The following is a 23,210-nucleotide window of genomic DNA, read 5'->3' on the forward strand; positions in this document are numbered from 1 at the left end:
AGAGAGAGGAATGAGTAGAGGAAAAGCACTTCGAAGAGAGAGGCGGGTGCTTGAATACAGGCCTCGACAAGGCTGTCAAAAAGGGAGGCGCAGAAGAAAGGAGGTGAATGAAAAGAGAGCGGACCTTGTAGAGACCTTCTCCTAAGACCTGAATTGAGTGTATGTGTTTACTCAGCCAGCTAATAACTCTGTACAGGGGGCATGGCCTTACTCTATACACCACACACACACACGATCAAGTGGAAAGGGATGAGATGTCAGTTCCAATTGCAACTCGTTTTAGAAGTCTGAATGAATCTCATTCGCCATTTCTCCAAACTCAATGGCCTGTGTAGGCTGATGTTATCCAAATTCCAATGGGAAAAGAGAGGCTTAGCTTAACTCCCTATTCTTTAATTGTCCACACAGCAACATTGCAGAGTGTGACTGGATTTAGTATGAACAGAAGATTAAGTCTGTACACTCAGACCATACTCAGCTATGGGCCTTCTGGGGCAACGTGCGCCTGTGTTTACGCGGGCTAATCTACAGTATACAGTATGTTGTACTCATCAGATTTAACTGCCTGTACTCTGGACTCCGACCTGGTGCCGAAAATTAATGCGTAACATGGCACACACTTGCAAACACAATCATGTTTCACCATGTTCCTACAGACACTATGATCCACATAGACATACACAGACTTACCAAGGATGGAGACCTTGCTAAGGAACTCTTCATACATCTTTCTCTTCCTCAGTGTGCTACCCTGTAAAAAAAGAAGAGGACACATTTACCACATGACCCACTCTCTCTGAAACTGTATGGTAATACTGGACATCAACGGTAAAATGATGTAAAATTGTAATTAGTCTGCAAAATATTGTGATCATATTGTCTTGGTTTAAAGAAGCAGAACAGATTTATTTAAGTTTGTATAGTTTTTTTCTTTTCTGATTTCTAACAATTGGCATTTTTCACAGTAGTAGCAACTACAAGTCTTGCTTAAGAAAGTGTCTCTCATGCTGTCTTACTGAACAAATTTGAATAATTAATACCTTGAGGAAGCTGCTACTAAGAAAGAGCCTCTTACAAAATCTGCCCTTGTTTGTTGTCACAGAATTAAAATTGAGAGTATTTCTAAATGACAGACAGCAATTAATTTTTTATCACTTACATTATATTGAAAAGATTTCCTTCTCTGAGCGTGATTATCCCATCCATTACACTTTTTGTGTCATTATGGTTTACCATGTCCACACTATCTAGGATTTCTTTCTTTCTTTCTTTCTTTCTTCCTAACTTGAACTCACACTTCTACATTTACTGTAACTGTTAGTTTGACTGGTCAGGTATAATAGAAGCATGTTATGCCACAACTGGTCTTTAAGGCTAACTCAAAGTTAGTTAAAGTTAACAAATATGGGTACTGCCAAATTATAAAAATTATAAAATATGGAAACACTATGAATCTACACTACAGAATAATATATCATTAAAATATCATAGTTCATGGGGTCAGACTTTTGGAGGTGTGTATGAGCTGTGTGGTAATGTCCAATGCATGTGTTTCTGTGTGTGTGGCCCACCCCACCCGCCAGGCCGGGGACTTTCCCCTCTCTACCTCTGCCATGAACATCAGGTGCTTCCTGACAAGTCTATACCCAGAGGACCCCTTCCCTAACTGCATTTTTCCTTTTTTCTCCTTCGTTGCACAGATCCACTCAGCGAGAGCGGGACCATAAAGAGAAAAAGAGAGAGTGAAGAGAGACGATCTTGTCCATCCTGTGTCTGCCTTTGCATATGGAAATGATATATTGAGGCTTGGGGTGTCTTTAGTGCATATGTGCCTGTCCCACTGCTGCCTCTAATTTCATATAATTTCACATTTTGTCTTAAAAGGGGAGAAAATGTTCCCAAGTGAGCCAACGTCAAAGTCAAATTCATAAACAACTTGATTAAAGGAATTCTGGCCTGCATTGCCTCTCTCCTAAATGATTTATGTCTGTGTGTGTGTGTGTGTGTGTGTGTGTGTGTGTGTGTGTGTGTGTGTGTGTGTGTGTGTGTGTGTGTGTGTATACAGAGAGAGAGGGAGAGAGTGTGTGTTTGTGTGTGTGTGGAGCATGCGGTCTGTTTTTAGTTCTGCCACTTATGTTTCGTTGCTGTCTCTACAGAGACGAAACTTCATGCTCATTAAGCAAACAAATACAAACACTAACACATGTATACTCGACTTTTAACACAATCTCACATGCACCTAAAAACACACACACACACACTCCGTCCGTTGAGTTGGTCTCCTGATTTCATAGCCTCCCTATAGAGCTCCTCAGACAGGCTTTTTGAGCTTAAAGGCTTACTGTGCGTACATAACATTACATTATACAGCAGGTCTGATTTATGTGACGGGAGGAAGGAGGGCTGGGTGGGCAAGAGTAGTGTAAGCAATGCAGGGGTTTACTGGGGTAGGTGGAATGAAAATGATACTTTTCTAAATTTCTGATTATAAATTTGAAGTTATCATTTTTTTTTTTTTTTTCGAGTTCACATCTTTTTTCTCTTTGCATTCTTTTTATCTGAATCTGTCCTTATCCTTACTGCCAACGTGGGAGGGCCTGAGCATATGTTTCATGTAAAAAACTCCCCTGGTCCTGTTGGCCCTAATGTGTCCGCTCCTCCCGTGGTTAAAGATGAACCAGCCTCTGTGTCTGCTCGCGGTCTTTGAGGTAGCATCATCAAAGAGTTAAGGTGTGGAGCGAAGCCAGACCAAACCAACCGCAACTTACACCCCATCTCCATCCCCTTCATCTCTGTCCAATGTGAAACACATTCACATCCCTCCTCATTTCTTGATATTATTTCTCCTTGTCTCCTTTTGTCTCGTGTTCTATTTGTTGACTATTGTATTTGCTTGTTGATGGCTTTGTCTGTAGCTGTGTGTGTGTTTAAATACCAAGATGACGCAACAAGGAGGGTATTGTATGACTGGCGGCAGCACAATGGTTAGAGTATACTTATCACAGGGAATGGTATTACATTGTTCACCCAATGCACTTCTGGATAAGAAGGAGAGGAGGAGGTGGGTTTTATGGTGGTTTACATGACAAGATCACTGGCATCTTCATATTGTTACATAAACTGTGTCACAATGCTCACATTTGAAACTGCTTCAAGTCAAGTGATTATGGCATCTGTATGTGTCATTTGTGGTGGTATATGGTACAGGCTTAAGGGAGAATCATCTACAGGTAATGTCTTCAAGAGCACATGCAAAAGGCGTAGGTGCTCTACAATAGGGATGTATTTAACTATTATTTTCACAATCAATTTATCTGTCAATTACTTTTGATTAGTGATTAGTTTTTAGTCTATGAAATAGTAAAATATTGTGAAAGTTTCCCATCAGAAGTTCTGAGAAATCTTCACATTTGAGAAGCTGGAACCCCAGAATATTTGTCATTTTTGCTAGATTAACCTGAGAATATTAATTCATTATCAAACTTGTTGCAGATACATTTTCTGGTGATCAACTCATTGATTAATCTACAAACTGATTCCCCTCTACTCTAGAACAATTCAAAAAGTTGCAGTTTTATATCACAATGAACTTAGCCCAAGACATTTGGCATAATGGTTTGTGAACTTCACTTAGATCAAGTGAAATGAACTTTTAGCTGAATACTCATTGGCTTACATCACAACATAATTTCATGCAACCAGCAAAAGTTGACAACTTTTGAGGAATAATGTTGCGAGAAATTATGCTTCTTTAAATACAATTAATCCGAATATGTCAACTTATTTATGTGACTGCAAATGTACAAATGAAAAACTAATCAGTGAAATTACTCTTATTCATTTTACAATTTGGAGATGTGGAGATGCAGCTGAAAAGAAGTACAGGAGAGACACAAACAACAAAAATGATGGTAGCAGCAGCACACCTTCCCGAGGTCCTAACTAACTAGCTGCCAGTATAAGCAGTCAGAATAATTTTACTGGGAAGACACAAACACACAGAGAGAGAGAGAGAGAGAGAGACTGAGAGAGAAAGAGAGAGAGAGAGACTGTTTACTGTGTTGGCCTACGACGTTGCCAGAATACCACACTTTATAAAAAAAAGCTTTACAAATCATTGACAGCAATAATTAACTACAGGTTCACATAATTGAATTCTGTTTCACCCCCTCTCCCCTCCTGCTGCTGCTGTAAAAAACGAAGGAATGAGAGCTGGAGAGAGAGAGAGAGAATCCTCTCAAAGAAAGGTTACCAGGGCAGACTGTGCCCTCAGTTAAACTATGTGCTTAAGAGGTGACATGAGTGCTGGGCAGGCCAGTGCCAACTTTACACTGAGCTGAAAGGTCCAAAAACAAATCTTCTTCTATCTCTGTGGGTTCAAACTGTTTGACACAGAGCAGAATTTTCACTGCTGGTGAAGGCTTAGAATCTCACAGGTGTTTGGAAGGTTAATTGGAGGCTATCTAATTTATTTGGAATACGTTTTTTCGAACTTTTGAGATGGTACATATCATTCTTACAACATCCAAAGTGTGTGTGTGTGTGTGTGTGTGTGTATGGGCGGGTATGACAGCTAGGGCAGAGCACCTTGTGTTTCCAGTTTAAACATTAAGACATTCCTGCTAGATAAGCTCCTGGAGCGGGAAGTGTGTGTAGAGGCATTAGAGTTGACCCTCTCTCTCCTCTATAACCCTCACACACTCCCCCGCTCTTTTACTTTTTCGTCCTTCTTCATGTAGAATCAGACCTAGAGAGACATTAAAATGGGAGGATACACTCCCGTGTATGTGTGAGTGTGTGTATATGTTTTGAGAAAAAAAAATGAAACTGTATAAAGTATTTAAGGAGATCTAAGTGGTTGAGTAAATTTTGCAAGTTTAGGACCATGAATGATGAGCAAGTCTACTACAGTACATTTTTATTATCACAGTTATTTCTGTATTGTGTCATAGTGTGGCTGCTGTTGGTGTTTAAAGTCTTATATTTTACATTTTAACCTACAAAATGTAATAGTTTTATAACTAGAGCATAGAGTCAAAATGTCAAAATCTGACATTTGTTGTTTTACAGCAACAAGATGAACTGTATTTCTATGTGAATATTCAATATCCAATGCAGATTAGTGTAACATGATGGTGTTTCATTTTTAGGTAGGTAAGAGTGTTACATGTAAAACCCCCAAAAACATACACAAATGGCCTCATTGCCTGCTGGTGGCTCTCTTGTTAAAAGTAGCTAATACTTTCTTTACCTGTAGGTGGCAATACTGATATGGCTGGTACTAGGCTGCTGCTTGGTAATGAACTGGTCTCACTGCAGCCTCTCAAACATCTAACAGTAGTATAATTGATGTTAATTTGAAATAATGGCTACCCAACCAATTGTTCTGTTTCATATGCATCTAATTTAAATGTTTTATATGATGACCCTAGTGAAGGCCACAATCAGGAACACATTGGTCTAACAGTAACTTTGCTCTCTATAGTGCTGGAGATTTTACCTCTTCAGACAGTTTTCTTTTCTCCATGCACCTTGGAAGTATGTGAAGTTGTACAAGAAATCTGCACTCTATCCAACAAAGGTATTACAGAATGATGGGCCTGTGCTACAATATGTGCAGGGAGCGTATACTTAACCCAGAGTGTATTGAAGTAATACAAGTAAGTGCGTTGAAGTTCGTACCATGAGGATACGCCGGTAGCTGTCTCGGTCGATGCCCCACAGTTTAAGATCAGTCTTGGCCTTGACGGTGGCAGCTCTGGGAGTTCCATAGATCAGGGCAAGCTCTCCAAAACTACCTCCTTCTCCAATACTGGTCACCCACTCACCATTCACGTACACCTGCAGACAGATCAAGAAACAGAGTGATGGATAGGAACGAAAATGCTTCTGAAGAAAGTCAATCATTGCTGGTTGGACTAAAGATTTTTTTTTCTTTAATTTCAACCTCTCTAACCATCCTGAGACACCTTCCCCAACCCTTCTACTGTCTCTCCTCTGTTTCTGGGCTCTTTGCTAAGCTCACTAGGCTTGTCCCTACGCATTTGATCCCAACTAAGCCCTCAGATGAGATCCTCTAAAAGGCTCTCTATCCCGCCTATCTCTCCATCAATCCCTTTTATTTCCTCTGTCTTGTCTTGTTAGAGTCTTTCCTTTGATTTGGGAGCGATGGAGGACAGAAAGCTGTGGTAGACTTTGTGGGTCTACTCTCAGATCTAAAACACAAACACGCACTCGTGCTCGGTCACTTACATACACATGCACACACACATGCACGGCTCTATTTAGGCCAGCCACTATAGCTCCAAAGACAATACAACCTAACTGAGACTCATTCAGGTCGTCTCTGGGCCCATTACGGTTTCAACTGTTGAGACACTATCCACTATCTTGTTGACTTAATAACACAGAGAGAAAGGAGGAGAGAGAGGGAGGGAGGGTTTATCCCTCCGGTGGCTGTCGTGAATTGCCAGAATTATTGCAAGCCATTATCCAAGGCTCAGAGTAAACCACAGGGGACTCATCCTTCACTATAAACTGGGATTGCTTCAAAGAGATGCAGAGTGCTGGCTACAGTTACATCAAGCCTTCAAGAACAATTATATGAATGTTGCAAGAGTGTTACATCAGAGCATACAGATAATTGTATTTTTTTCCTGCACAGCTGACCAATCTAGTCCTCAATTATCCCCTAACCTGAAAGTCTTTATTCAGTTTTTTATTGTTGTACATGTGATCCCAGTAGGTTTCACACTTTTATGCAGCTCCTCATCAGGTAGAGCTGTTTCAACTGATTAAACCTAAACCAGGTTTGCAAAAGTAAAGCTATAGTATTTTATTCCAGCTTTACTCTTGCAGCAAAGGTGGTACATAAGGACTGAAACTGGAAATACTTGTACTGTATTGAGCCAGAAGTGTGGAGCAGGTAAAATGGAATTCATTATGAAAAAGACTGAAACAATTCAAGTCTTGAACAATGTAAGCTGTCTCACAGCCGTCACTGAATTTTCAACACACACATTTCTACAGCAAACTGTGTGCGCCTGGTGGTAATTAAGAATACTGGATGTACTGGATGAGCATGTGGTGTTGCTGGTTATTTCTCTTGTTTTCTCACAAGCTGTGTGAATGTGTGTGAAAGTGTGTCTGTCTCTATTTGTCTATTTTGAAAGATTTATTCCATTTCATTCCCAAATGACATAACAACGCTAAAAATAATAATAAAATAAGCCTACACTTATAAATAAAATAATTGCTTATGTTAATGTAAAGGTACTTCAGTGAATTATCTTATGAACTTTGCTCAGACAATCAGATACAATCATCTATTATGAAAGATATTCAGTGTTTAGTTACAAATAGCATTTCATTCCAATAAGTCGTGTTTTGGATTGAAAGTTTAATTTCCTTTCTGGTGCACCCATATAAATACAGGCCAAAGTCTGTAAGTGAGTTAATTTGTTTGCAGACATGGACGGGTGTTGACATCAGTGGCAGTGGTTGGCAGCTTTCAGGCAGTTTATGGGATGCCAGGAGATTTACACCCCTGGCTAATGAGAGACAACTTCACACTTTAATAACCTCGGCTGGAGGTAGCAGCTGTCTGTAGAGATAGAGGAGTGGATGGCGGGGTGAGGTAAAGGAGACACGGGTGAGCATGGGTTTTAGGTGAAGGTGAGGCCGAGGACAAGGGGTCTTCACCCAGCTTGGGTGTAGATTGAAAGGGTCCTGGGTGTGGGAACAGATTCACCTGAGGCAGACACAGAGAGTCGGTCTTATTTGGACTGAAGTCCCAGCCCAGAGCAGAACGCCTCCAGTTCAACACATTGGAGGAAACAATAAAGACAGAATGTGATGTTGAAGCTGCAGGACTGAGCACCATAGCAACAGTGGATCTAATATAAAGTTGGGACAGAGAACGTTTTATGTAAGATGTATGAAAAACAGTGCAAACATCCAGTGTCAGCATTGAAATGTGGCTACTGGAAGCAAGAAAACTTAAGAGTCGGAGTTAAGGTAACACAGCTTAGAGAGAGTTGTAAGGATCAACTTCTGGTAAAAGGATAGGCTGTTCCTCACACCAACTTGACCAAGTGGTTTCAACACACTAACTGGTTGAAAAGAGACAAGGCACAGACTGAAACCAAATACGTTTCCCATTAAAAAGGCTAGATTGTGAGAGTAAGATTATCATACATTGAATATCAGATGTTACACAAGACTACCTTAGACTGAAGATAGCTGAGGCAAAGAGAAAAAAACCATCATGGAAGGAAAAAGCAGAGAATATCTGCAGATTTTATGATAGCGCCAAAACTTTATTAGCCTGAACAGGCAATTTTTCATCAGGCCTGAAGTAGAACTGGTAGGGTTGAAATGTTGCCTGTTCAGTCTAATAAATTTCGGGAGCTATGATCGAGTCTGTGGATACTCTCATTTTTTCCTTCACTGAATTTCCTGTCTCGAATTTGGCCAAAATTTAGGACTGGATGTGCACATAACTACCTTTCTGTAGAAAACAATGATGGCACACAACTGTTTCACCAAAATCTAAAAATACACCTCATAACATATCTACTCACATTGACAAGACATCACACAAAACAATGCAAGACAATGCAATAATGTTATATAAGAGTTGGTTTTGTCTATCAAGGCACAATCTCTACTGTCAGTATTTATACACTTCCTTCTCTCTGTGTCAGGTGGGCCAACTATATTGGCATGCTTGGCCAAGCTTGCCAACCTGCTTCTCTCCTCTTACTCTCTGTCTCTGTGCTCACCGCTGTAAGCCGATAAGGTCCCTTCCTGTTTAACTTTCCGTCAGCTCCTGTTTTATCTTTCCACTTAACTCTATCACTCTGTGTCAGGCTTGCTAAGACAAAAGATCCTCTCAGTTTGGCTGCCTTCACAAAGCGCTGGACTCTATAGCGCAATGTTCAGATTGTCATCAGAGTGGAACTGACAGTGGAAGAGAACAAATATGGGGGCAGTCCGATACAATCTTTCCATTGTTAGGGGGAAACATTGTCAGAATATGAGTTGAAAAGGCTGGGTTTTCCTACCGAGTCACAATCCTTATGGCTTACCCTTGAATACAGGTGAATAAATGCTAATATTTTAATTGGAATGGCGTGCTTTAATCCATTTCACTGATCATAACAAAAACTTCTCTAAAGAGAGAATGAATGAATGTGTGCTTGTGTCTCCATGTCAGCCACTTACGTCCACTTCACCTTGGTCAATCACATAGAAGTTGTCTCCTTCATCGCCTGGAGGGAAGAGAAGAGGAGAAACAGGAGATTGTGAGAGCAGAAAAAAAAATAATCAGGAAATATACCTGGCTTACACATTAATACACACAGGCATACATTTTCTATCATATCTCTTCTCCGTAAAAAAAAGAAACTGCTTAATTTCTTGTCTTGTGTTCATTTTTCTTTGGGTCTTTATAAATTGAGAGCCACTAAAAGCCTCAGGGCAGACAGTGTCAAAGATGCCACTGTCTCCTCCAGAATCCATATTTCACTCGACCTGACGATTTTGTTTGTGAACTAGAGCCTTCGCCAGTAGAAGATTGCAGCAACAGCAGAGGTCATTACAGCTGCTTATTTGGCTTAATAGTGGAAACTCTGAAACTGAAGTGGGCAGCATGCAGAGCTAAAACATCTCAGTAAAGTACAGAGAGATTCGGGGTATACTGTATAATTACAGATGTCAGCTACATTTATTCTGTTTGAGACATTGTCACTCTACACGCTACATAGGCACAGACACACATTTTCCATTAGTAATCATGTTGTGCTTTTGAGATCAATGTTTTTTTCAACAGAAACAGAAAATGTGAACAAAAACAGGGTTATAAAAGGTACAGCCATGCTAGCAGCAACATGAAGTAGTTATGCTAATTAAACACCAAAAGAAATTTGTTAGATCACTGAAAAATCAAGAGATCTTGGTGTTCTTCGATTCTTACAACTAGTTGGGAAAAAGACTTAGATGAGAATATTGATACCACTCTAATACTATGTTATATGTTGTTAGTTTAATCCCTACAAAAAACAAAGTGTGAATTCAATTTGCTGTTTTACAGAGGTTATGTGTTGGTCTATATCTTGACTGGGAGCAGTAGCTTCCTTAAATCTCTGCTGATTGCTTGGCAATAGTCCCCAAATTGTAAAACACAGTTTGGCCCAAGGACTGCATCAGTAGAAAAGTCATGGTTCGCCTAAATCACAGGTATTTATTCTGTGGAAGATGGGCATTTTAGGACATCTCAGACTCAGCTTGTCAGGAAAGATACGACTTGCCCTGACTTGGCATGATGCTTCCCATTTCTACGCCCCCTGCTTGTAGAGGGCGTTCCATAAATCTGCTTCCCAAAAGGAAAAAAATGCAGAATATGTGGCTACGATTTTAGCAAGAATACATTCTATATGCTTCATTGCCTCCAGCGAGCACTATTTCCAATTGTTTCCTAATCTCTCACTTGCTGTATTAGATACAACTAACTGATAGGTACCTGTTATATTTGGAAGGCTTGCAACTCAAAATGTTTTCTGGTTTGCTGACTGGATCCCTGTTGTGCTACAGACAGGAGCGTGCTGTGCTCTCAAAGTGAACCCTAACCCTTGAAGCGAGCCAGAGGATCTGGTAGATTGACGTCCGCTAAAAGCATCTAGTCTGGAGATAAGGCTGAAAAATGGCAAAGTGTTCCTTTAATTATGCTATCCGTTACATGGGGCTGAGGGGGGAATTATTAAAAAGGACTGACAGCCACTTACTTGAGCACTGTGAAGCTCTGTGCAGCTAACTCTTACAATAAGATATAAATAAACCATAAAATCCATTCACAGGTACAAGTGGATAATGATGCATGAATATACATGACAAAAGCATGCATGTGTATGCATTTCATAGGTACCAAATGAGGGTGTGTATGACTGTGTATGTGTGTACATGTGTTCTTGAGTGAATGTTCACCTGAAGAGTTGAAAGGCTGGGAGTGCCCTGTGTTTAAAGTTCACAGGAGTTCACACGGCTAATTAATATTGAGTGGAGGGTGCTCGTTAATCATATAGCTCTATTTGTCACACAAAACGCTCCCCGTCTGTCTGATGGTCTGTCCGAGGAGAACCCAGACACACACACATACGCAGGCAGACACACACAAACACACAACCTGCTGCAACCTGGCTCTCCGCTATCTCCCTCTCACTGTCTCTGCCTCTCATTCTTTCATCTCATCTATCTCTCTTTCAATTCCCTCTCGCTCTGTCTTTCTTCTCTTCTAGTCTTCCTGTTTTTTATCACTTTGGTTCTCAAGCCTTTGTTTTGCGCCCTTCCAATCCCCCTGCGCCTGAGAGTGCAGGCAAATATTTGACCAGCGCGTGCACAAACAAACACACACAAACACACACACACACACACACACACACACAAACACACACACACACACACACACAAACACACACACACACACACACACACACACACACACACACACACACACACACACACACACACACACACACAGGCTGGTGTACTCAGTGTGTCCTCGTTTTAACAAAAGATAATTGACGTACAAACTGTTAAGGTTCTTTGATTTTGCTCAAGAGGAAAACATAGGTTACATCCTCGTCCACTTAGAGGTTTTGTACCCAAAATGCTGGTGCACCATTGAGCTAAACATGTCCATCTATCAAAACTGATTTCATGTTGGAATTTGATATTTCAAGTTCGGAATCAACCATAAAACTTTCCTTTTACCACAAAACCAGTTGATATTTTACTGCAAAATTGGATACATGTCAAAATCAACAATGAAAATCACTTGATATATTACATTAGACAACAGATTACAATGAAAATACCTTGATCCTCCATTTTGCATGTTATGATTGAGTAAATTCTCCCTTTGTTTAAATACCACTCCAGCCTCAGAGTTAATAACTCCTAGCTGTGTCTAAACAGTGTGTGATGGGCCAGTAGCATGGGTGGGTTTGTTGAAGCTGTACAGTAGTCCAGACATTAGCCATGACATCAGCGCTGTATATACTATATACCACACTCTATAGCATATATAACAATGGGCTGTCTGGGGCTGGGGGCCCTGTAAAGTTAGCTAGACTTATTATCACCAAATTAGGCCTGATATACTCCTGGATGCTGACTTAGAGTAGGTGGGAGTGACTGAGAGAGTGTATGTCAAAGCAATGACAGTTTTCATTCACTTAACATCGATGTGAGTGGGTATGTAAGTCATGCTCTACAAATGTGATTTTGTGCAGGTGTGAACATTGTATTATCTGAAAGTGGGCATTTGACTGTGAGAATGTGTGTTTTCAGTGTTTCAAATATGTGGTTAAACGTGTCTGTGTCTGTGTCTGTGTTTGATAGGAGTTTGAGTGGGGGGGGGGCACTGGAAAAATACAGTCTGGCCCTGCTAAGCTCTGTGTTCCTTCAAAGTCCAGGGATGTCTAGAGTGAAGGCTTTGACGACTGTGGTTAGGCAGAGGAGAGGGACCTGACATCTGGTGCAAACTGAGGGAATGTGAGAGTGAGGCAAAGAGCGGAAAAGGGAGGGAAACAAGAGTGTAACAGGATAAAGTGAATGTGAGTCTTAGTGACATTGTAATACATGCATTCATTGAGAAAAAGCCATTGAAGGTAATCAGTGAGAACAGCATCTTAATTGATTCCTTTCTACTTAAGTGGCTGAGTGGATCATATATGTGCCAAGGCAATGTAACTCACAAAATCAGTCAGTCAGTTGTCAGAACATTGCCTTTAATATCAATATCTTCAATAGCTATTTCAATATCTATTGTCAATGCTGTTATCTAGCAGGGAATTCACCTTCCACTTCATTAATTTTGTGATTGTTTGATTATGAAGAGGCTTTTTTCCCCTAAGCAAAACTAACAGTAATTTATTGCATGTTACAGCAACATCTCATCTATTTTCAAGTGCAGAGCTCTATGAAAAATAAAGAGTTACAACAATTTGCTGAAGAGTGAAAACCCAAATTGTAATATACACTACAAGTTACATCAACTGCATAATCTAAACAAAACATTTATACATACCTTGCTGGATGACTGTTTCTCCTGCAATGTGAGTGACTGGGAACATGGCATCAAATATGTCACTGGGGAGGAAAAAGGGAGGGAGAGGGAAAACATGGTTATTACCAACATACCTGTTATTATGGTACATTACGCCACAGTTTTTCTGAATTGTTTACTCACTTTAATACAAAAACATACAGTACACACACGAGTTTGTTCCATGGAAGAGCGGCATCATGGAATAGATGGAGCAGCCGTCATCACTGTGTCCATTCTATAAGCTAAAGAGATGGGCTTGGGAACTCTGGATGACCCCAACACACACACACAAACACACACAAACTTGCACAAAACACACCCACCTGAATGTATACACAACTGATTTCTCCATCATCATCCACATCCAACCAAACACCCGCTATCCTCAGTTGAAACCATTCTAAAGAATAAAGGTAGGCCAATGTGAACATATACAGTTCAGTCCAACAAATCCACCACTGTTTGGTTTATCAAAAAGCCTCAAAAACATAAATTCAATGTATTTTTGTCACCATCCTTCGTTTGACAATGGCATCATCATTATTTATCCATTACTACTGATGTTTAGACTCAACTCTGTGAGTTTTGCTAAATGCAAGTACCAAACATAAGAGATATTATCATCAGATAAAAAAGCATTACAAAGCTTCAGCCACTTTCCCTGCATCTTTACATTTAATTAGTATGGTGCATAGGCTTCAACATGAGTCTGTATTGTAACAGAACATGATCAAAGCATGTATCGCTGAGTGATTCTTCTAAAAGAAGTGCTGAGAAAACAAACAAAATGACGGCTGTGCCTAAGCACTTAATTTCTGTTTCAGCCCGGCAGGGAAAGCGCCTGGTAGACTGTCCCTAATCGGGCCGTTTAAATGCATGAAGCCTCAGCAGATTAAAGTTCCACTGCTGGGATGTGTTGGGACAAGAGAAAACTCAGTATCCTTCCTCTCCAACTCTTTGCCCGTCTCACACCTTCGGGGTATATTTATCTATCTAATCAGCTGCATACCACCCGTCTTATAGAGAAATATAGAAAAAACAATAAAAGAGGGTCAGGCATATCAAAGACATACAAGACCTGCTGAGTGAATGTGGGGCAAGTTTGAGCCCGTTCTGTATCTGTGTATGTGTGTGTGTGTGTGTGTGTGTGTGTGTGTGTGTGTGTGTGTGTGTGTGTGTGTGTGTTTGTGTCACTGAATGTGTGTATTTGAGCCAGCCTGTCGGCGTCTGAGTATATATTGCCCATGAAAACACACAGGTTTGTACAAAATAATGTGTGGGTGTTGAATAGGTTTGTACTCATGACACTACACCAGACTATGCATCACTTAGAAATGAAAAGGGTTACACAGCCAAACAAACCCTGCTGCACACTACAAACATAAAAGTGTTGCTCTACTTAAACCTCCCCAGTAAAAAAAAAAGAAAACACAGGTCAACAGATGTTGGGGAGAGATCTGAGGCTGTTATTGAGTGGTTTGGAAGTAAACGGACATTGCTGGTATTTGTTTATGTGACACTGAATAAAAAACAGATTTAAGAAGGTGGATTTGGGCCAGGTTCAGGTAGGCCCTGTGCGATGCAGCTGGCCATTGACTCACATGTCCTCAAAGACAAAGACACACACACACACACACACGCACAGACACATGCACAGACACAAAAACACCCTCACATTTTGAAGTGTACAAGCACGAGCTAAAAGTTGCACAGACACACTTAGGTACTCTCATATACACTACAGCCTCCAGTATATACACGTGGTACTATGCATGCAACTCAGTGGCGCATGTCAATACAGTCACACACACACACTTGTAAGAACAACACCATAAAAGCAAAGCACTGGCATTCGTGATGAAAACACACGTACTGGCACTCTCATATGACACACAAATTAAAACTCTTTGATGGTGATTAGTCAGTGCAACATCTGCAGTAATGCCCTCAACTCTCCTCACATCTGTGACCACCTGCGCTCGGCATGGAATCTGTTTATTCAGGGAGCTTCAGAGTAGTGGGTTTCAGATCACGTATAACTAATAATGTGTGGTTTATGACAATAATTACCCTTGCAAAACAAGAGGTTCAACGGGGGAAACCAACAACATGAGCACAGACTAAAAATACCATGGAAAAATCCGGTCCTTACAAGTCATTAACTTTTATGTGATATTTTGAATGATGTTAAAATCATATCTCCTTGGGACAAAATATATTTCGGTGCAATCTAACTCAGGAACGGCTATGCTTATACTAGGTATGTGCCCTTTGGTAGTGCTGATGATGATGGCATTGATGGTGATGATGCATCACACAGCCGGTGGGATGTTCAAAACTTAGATACTTAGTCATAGTGAGAGGATCAAAGGCAAACAAACCAGTGTTTAGGTAATTACCCTTGACCACCTCTCTCTTCCATGCCCTGCTTCTCACTGAATGCATCGGTGAGCACAACAAAGACACTTAGGCTGGTAATTACTTCCCCTCATTTCTACCTGTCTCTCTTTCCCTTTCTTCATCCCCCACTTCCTCCCCGTCTGTTCTCGATCACTTTTTCTCTTCCTCTCCCCTCTCAATTACCCCTTTCTTCCCTCTAATTCTCTCCCTGCCCCGCCTATTTCTCCCATCTCTTGGTCTATCGCCCCCTCCTTGCCTTTCCCAGATGAAGTGATTAATCTTGTCCTTTCCGCTACCTGTAGCCCCTCTGACCTTATGAAAAGGCAGAGCCCCCCTTTCTAACAATGGATGTGCTGTTCTGACAGAGACAGACAGAGAAAGAGAAAGAGACAGAGAGACCCTGCAGACTCTGGGGGGGCGAAGAAGTTCACCTCCACCCTAGGGAGGGAGACAAAGCTTCTGTCATGGTTGAGATATGTGAAGATACTTCCCTGAAACACATGTGTATGTTCCTTCACACACACACTCAGTGGTACACATGAATGCAAGAACACAGACCAAAAATAGCTAAAATTCATCCATGTAAATACCCAGTTGTTCATTACTTTCATACTATTATTGCTATTATTATCATTCTGATCCTACTTGAAATCCTTACAATCTATCCCCCCTGAGCACACACAGACTTGGCCCAGATGACGTCACGTAGACAGCGCATAGCCCATGATGTTCATTTGTCGCACAGGAAGGAGCAGCTAGAGATAATGGCACTTCTTCAATAGTCGCTATCATGGTGGTGAAGCATCAGTTTTGTTTAAAGGAGGAACAGATGATGTCAAAAGATGCAGTCATGGGTAGAATTAACATCAAAATGGATACAATTAGAAATAAGAGGCAACTTTATGTGAGGCCCTACATTGCTTGTTCTGTGCTGATCATGAAAAAAGTCAGATTAACTAAAGTAGAATTTAGCTGCCACAAGTTCAGAGTCTGTGTAAATGTGTGTATTCGTGTGAGAATGACAGGAAATGTTTATGTGCTCCTTCACTCTCTCTTACACACATGCACACAACAACTCAGCAACAGGCTATTATTGTTCTCAAACACCCATAAAGACGTGGGTAGTTTGGGGGATTTCAGTTCTTAATGAAATAAAATCAGGCCTGCTTGTTGTAGCTGGATTGCTTGTTATTCTTCCTGGCTGGCATTGGTGGCATTTCTCTCTCCCCTCTTCCCTCCTTCTTCTTAATCTCTCCTACAACACAGCTGTTTATTTGCTCAGCAGCAGACGTCTTATCTCTTACATTACTACCTCAACACAGCACTGCCATTATACCATTAACACCGAAGGGCTCTTTCACAGCACGGCGTGCCGCCATGTCTTTGTGTTTCTTAATGGGCCGCACAATGTTAAGTTACACAAGTCTTTCATGGGGAACCCATCCAGAATGCTCACTCCGTCTGGGTGGAAGAGGTTTTGCAGTAACCAAAATAATCAACAACTGTAGCGCATATGGGATCTCCTCAGCTCTCCAAGCTGTTTCTTGGCGTGCCAGCTATGTGCCACTGGTTTAGCTGACACACGAAAATGTGGCTGATATGTTTTCAGGAGTCCTGCCAGCTGGGGCTTCCCAATACCTCAGTGACTGGGTTTGTCACACAGAATTAATGCTGCATACTTACTGCAGGGTACCTAGAAGTAAAAGCTCTTGAAGGACTGCAGAGATGCACTGAACACACTCTCAACAACTTAAAAAAAGTGGCAGGTTGCTGTGAAACACAGAGAAGAATTGTGATTAGTCAGCACAATGTGTAAAGCACAAGCACACTCACAAAAATGAGCATGCAAACATAAATTAGTCTTTCACTGATGATGGAGGAACAACAACTGTTTACTAGCCTGTTGTGTGAGTCATTATGGGTATATCACAGTTAAATGGTGGACAGCTTTATGAGGCTGACTAAGTGTTGTACAGTTTAATGTCCAGAGTTTAAACTTGAGCACAACCAGCCGAAGTTACTCACATGGAACAACCAACTAACCCCATTAAGCTCTGGTGAGCTCTGTCAGTGTGAACAAACTGAAATTTGTTTGTTTTTTTTAAACCATAAAGTTACATAAACCTGTATGTACATATAATCATGTATACACACTTATGCACTCGCATAAGAGAAAGACACACACACCACTGACAATAGGCAGCAGTATGAGGGTGTGAGTGAGAGAGTGAAAAATGGGGGAGATGAAAGAGGTATAATTATAAAGCACTGAACCATTCAGGGAGGATATTTATGACATGAAAGCTCTTGGCACGCGCCCTGTCTCTCCCTGGAGGCCTGGTGAAAAACAGAGGGACCAGGCCATGCCAGCTGCTGCCCATTTCTTCATATCAGCCTCCAAACTCCAAAGAAAAACCACAGCGGTGTGTGTTGTGTCTTACTTGGTCAAGACACACCACAAAGATCCTCTCCAACCACCAAATCACAACCAATTTTAAAACTACTATGGTCACCTTTAATAACAGAACTGTGAAATATACTTCAGAACACATCAGCTACAGTGTGATTTTAGTAGATGCCAAATGAAGAAACTGCATATAGTAATTTAATTATTTTAGGGCATTAGATTTTTTAATGATTTTAAGTACAGCTAGGCATGTTTCTGAGCTATACTGCAGATCACTTCGAACAGCAACCACACATCAGACAACACATCAAATATTGAGAGAATAATTCCAGTTAATGTGAGTTCACATTTCATTGTTTGTAAAAGACAATTGATAATGATTTGTTTCTGGTTTACTTTTTTTTCTAAAGTTTTTGCATCCCATAAAGTCTTACAGGCAGGTGCGTTGGATTGAAAACACTTGAGAAAGAGGGAGCCCTTGAATCCCACACACTGTTGGTCATGTCTCCTTACAAACAAAAAAAGAAAAAGAAAATGAATGACAATGCACATAGAGCAGGCTAAATAAACTCTAAATAGCAGACACTTCTAACCTAGTACACACATTTCTGGCCATAGCTAGTGGCTGTACCCTAGTTTGCCCCTGTTTGAATTGTGTTTATTTTTTTTGCTGTCATCTTCTTTTTACTAATAGTGTAAAATAAGCACTGATACTTAAACATATACATGCTGCTGAATATTTCCCCTCTGTGCCCTTTTTTAAATTATGCAGTGATGAGCTTATTTTTGAATGATTTTACAAGGTCCTTATCTTTGTCTGGACTGATGTGAACTGGCCTGTACAGAGTGTACAGGCAACCATGCAGCACAGAGGTGGTCCTGGAGGTTTACAGGTGGACATAACAGTTTACGGCTGATGGCAATGACCACTTAGAGATGGTCAACAATGTGGGAGGAGAGACAAGGCCAAGGCCAGGCAAGGAGAAAGAGAACCCTCACTTTTCTAAAACTCAACTGGCCTTTTCCCAATCTGCCTTTGGATGTGGTCCGCAGGGCTCTAAAACTCCAGGTCTGATAAACATCATAAGCTCCAAAACACACTTGGTGTACTTTTACTTAAGAATGGGCTATTACACACTGAAGACTTTTTAAATCCGTAATAGAATTTAAGAGCACTTTGGACTGATATTTTTGTCTCAAAGATCAAATGGGGGCTAACGTTTGCATACGTGGAGGTCTAAAGAGGTCCACTTAGAGTAAGCTGTGTGATTAAATGTTGGAAGTTGTATTTAAAACCAACAGAGGGCAGGGAGCAAACTGTGTTAAACCCACACACCTGGCCCTGGTGCGTTTATAAGGGGTGTAAACCCAAAAGCATCCTGTTGCCTCGAAGTGTAGACGTGTGTCTAAGTATATGTGCGCTGCAGGACCAAAAGCACCTGAGGCCCGGAGCATTTATGCTGGTGATCTGTGTGACCTGTACACTGCTGCCAAAACCTGCTGAAGGAAACAGTATCATTTATATGTTCTGCAATGATCACACCACCTGAGAGAAAAATAAGGAGTTTAAGAGGTAGAATGTCTAATATCCAATTCCTATGAGTTTGAAAGCTCTTAAGTGCAGTGGTGAGGTGTATATTTTTCCTTAGTTTGCAAGTGTCCTATTTCATGTTGCACATGACTGGATGACATGGATCATTAAAAGAAAACTGCAGAATCTACTTGGTCCAATATGTATTTTTATGCTTTAAAACAGTGATGCATCATTTTCTAAACCTGCAAATCAAGACTACACCTTGCAAGCTCGCTGTTTTGCATAGAGATGTCTGGAGAACTGATTCAGCCTGGTCAGTTACATATCAGACCAGTCAGCAAACTATGATTTGACTTGCCACCTCCCAAGCCTCATTAACAAATATTTACACTACAGTTGCTGTTGTTGATATAAAATGAAGCATTGTTCTGTTTCTCAGCTCAAATTATCATAACCAGATTTAGGTGAAAAGTCTTTATTCCAGCTGCCATCTTATTTCCAGTTTGAGAATCAGACTCAAAGGTAACTGGCAACTGAGCAGGTGGTGCATTCATCCAATTAAATGTAGCAGGATTAAGCGGAGCATAGAGCTGTCAAACCATGGCCTCGCTAGACCCATTTGAGATCACTATGAGAAATCACTCCCCTAAATTTTTTTTCAATATCTGATCAGCAGTGTGCAAAATGTGAGATGATGAAATTAATAAATAAATCCAGGAGCCATGTTCCTGCTGTAACTGCTCCATGGTAAACAGTAGCTGCCGTATCCAAGGGAGTTAGATAATACCCTTTACAGCAGTGCTTGTTACAAAAACAAAAACAAAAACTGTCAGAGATTCAAACAAACAACATCTTGCAGGGAGGGATGACCAATCTAGAGGAAAGACTAACTGTCACAATGGCTTTCCTGAAATCTTTGAGCCTAATTGAAGCAGTAGTCAACACATAAAACATCAGGCCGAACAACCACTGAACCAGCATTGGCACCTTGGACCCTGCGAAGCTGCCAATTTCAAACTTCATGAGAGGGCAATCTGGCCTTATCACCTCCTTACCATGCCCAGCACCTACTGTACCATCAGTGCTTTCCTCACACTGTTGTGTCGCTGGCATGGCAACAGGAGGGCTTGGAAGTGAGGAAGTACAAACAGAGACAGACAGTAAAATATAATAAGAAAGAGGGAGGTTTCATTGAGAATATTACAGTGCTGTTGAAAAGCGGCCAGCTGATGCAGTGCATACCAGACAGCTTAGGCCTTCTACCAGATCAAGCTTAATGAACACTCGCTGTTTACACTCACTTGTACATAAACAAAAAAACACATAAACAAACACATGCAGATATACAAGCTTAGAAACGCTATTTTACAACCATTCCGACAGTTTTAACAGTGGCAATGATAATGAGCTGCAGGTTGTAAAATCTCATTCCTCTGCTGTGACTACTGCTTGGAACATAACCATTCAACACACACACACACACACACAGGTATACACATCCAGAGATGCATGGCAGCAGAAGAAAGGACCAGTCTGAGGAGGAAAACTGTGAGAGAGAAGGAGCGGATGATAGGAGGATGTGAGGAGAAATCAGGATGTGTTACAGAGCGAAGAACAAACATTTGACTTTGACAGTATCATGATTGTAAATATATGCCACTTCAGAACCTTTTGATGTTCAAAATAATGGGATTATTTATATGTTACTGCAGAGAATAGCTGAATAATTTTCCAGGCAAAGTACCAGTAATACATTCCAGTTGGCTTTCAAGAAACACGTGACTCCATATTTCATGTATTTCCTCCTTCTCTTTTGTATAATGTACATAAATACAATGTTTTAGCTGGAAATGAAAACGGATGAAAATAAAGTCTGACTCAAACATACATCTAAATCTCAGACTACATTGCTGGCCTTATGTTGACAAGGATAGAGGTTCCCTGCTCCCCTCTGTTCAGACTACTGTGTGTATTAAGTGTGACAAGGCTGTTTTACAGGCCTATTTGATGATCCAACACACACCACCAGCTGATGCAGCATTATGTCAGCCTAAAAATATTACAAACATGTCGAACCCTGCTGCCTCTCCCCTTCTTTCCTTTTCCCTTCTCACTTTTGCTCAGTATAGTGATTGTGCTGCTGTGTAGGGGAGTATCTTTGCTAAAACTTATTTTTCCTCTGCTTACTTTAACTTCTTCTTCATGTTGGCCATCTAGATCACATTTTCAGTAGTCATGCATTTTCACACTTTCCTAATGCCCACTCTCTCTGTTGTTTGTTGCCCCAGGGCAGGAAAAAGCAAGCTCTTCCTCCACTTAGAGGGAAAAGGGTCAGGCTGAATCAGGCGCTGACAGGACTAAGCCTCTACCTCTCTGATGTGTCTACAGGGTACGTGTCACTGGAATGAAGGAAAGAGACAGATATAGAGAAAGAGAGGGAGACATTGTGCAGAGAGAGAAGTTCACCGAATGCACAAATATATATTGTGTACAGATTAAATGAGCCTATATATTGTGTATAGGTGCCAAGAGTTGTGCCTCTCTCTTTTCCCTCCCTCTCTCTCTCTCTCACACACACACACACACACACACACACACACACACACACACACACACACACACACACACACACACACACACACACACACACACACACACACAAACAAACACACACACACACACACATCCTGACACGTCGCTAAACATCATAAGACATGCCGCTGTCCCGAGGGCATGTCTTTTCCTCTCTTTTCTCCTCTGCCCTCCCCGCACTCCCTCATTCCCACCTCACAGAAGACAAGCGCTAGAACAAGATAAACATTTGAGAAGCAGATCGGGACGCAAATTGTCCTTTGTTGGTGTTTTAAACCTGAGAGCTGTTTACACAACACGGTACATTGTATGTGCAAACTCAAACACATAGACATAAACGCAGAAATTGAGACAGAAAGCAAACTCTGAAAAGCCTGAGGTGCCTGAAGAGGGGGGGGGTGAGTAGATGACTAGATGGAGAGAAGTGAAGGAGGAGGTATCCACTGTGGAACTGCTAAAGGCTAAAACTGTACACCGTACTCATGTGTGTGTATGAATGTATAAACCTCATCAACCAGTGCTCTGGGCAATGAGGTAATAAGTGCACTGGGTGCATGAAGGGGAGAGAAATAGTTAACATTCAATAGATGACATTTGACTGACGTAAGGCCTTCCCTGCTGTAAACAGACAGCTTCATCAGACAAACAGCCTGCAGATCTGGACAGTGTTGAGCAACCAACGGCACCTGGTGAATAATGTGCTAACACCATGGAATGCGCTAATGTTAGCAACTTGCGAACTGGAAACCTAATTTAACTGTAACACCAACATATAACATGCTACGGCTGCTTGATTCTGGATACGAGAATTGCGATTTTCTTACTCAGAACTGGTTGTACCAGTTTCGGTCACACATCTTAGGGAAATTCTTTTTTAATAATTATACTTGTTCTGTAGTTTCTTTGTTTCAGTTAACAGAAATTAGGTCTGGGGCCTTTTCCTACACAGATTACGAACTGAATGACATTTTATTACCCACAAGTTGTGAGAAGTTCATCCAAACAACATACCCTTATACTATCAGGGTACAGAAGACAAAACAGAATTCCATATGGCCCTACAGTCAAAAAAGCTCCTTCCTTTAGGTACAAAGACACTGAATTCATGAAAAAATAAGCTGATAGTCTCAAAAGGCTCTTTTAACTAGGAGGTTCTCATTCCTACGAAA

At 41.0% G+C, this 23,210-nt stretch overlaps 1 protein-coding gene across 1 annotated transcript in view; it reads right to left on the reverse strand.

Moving 5' to 3' along the window:
* Positions 1–23,210, reverse strand: part of prkar1b (protein kinase, cAMP-dependent, regulatory, type I, beta) — a 66,222-nt gene that overhangs the window by 13,576 nt on the left and 29,436 nt on the right. The window contains exons 5-8 of the mRNA XM_040124209.1: positions 13,088–13,149; positions 9,226–9,272; positions 5,683–5,841; positions 691–751 (exon numbers count right to left, since the gene is read on the reverse strand). Of these exons, the coding sequence (XP_039980143.1) occupies positions 691–751; positions 5,683–5,841; positions 9,226–9,272; positions 13,088–13,149 (329 nt within the window). The remainder of the gene's footprint in view (positions 1–690; positions 752–5,682; positions 5,842–9,225; positions 9,273–13,087; positions 13,150–23,210) is intronic.

The sequence above is a fragment of the Xiphias gladius genome, chromosome 3 (assembly GCF_016859285.1).
Source record: "Xiphias gladius isolate SHS-SW01 ecotype Sanya breed wild chromosome 3, ASM1685928v1, whole genome shotgun sequence".
Classification (NCBI taxonomy): domain Eukaryota; kingdom Metazoa; phylum Chordata; class Actinopteri; order Istiophoriformes; family Xiphiidae; genus Xiphias; species Xiphias gladius.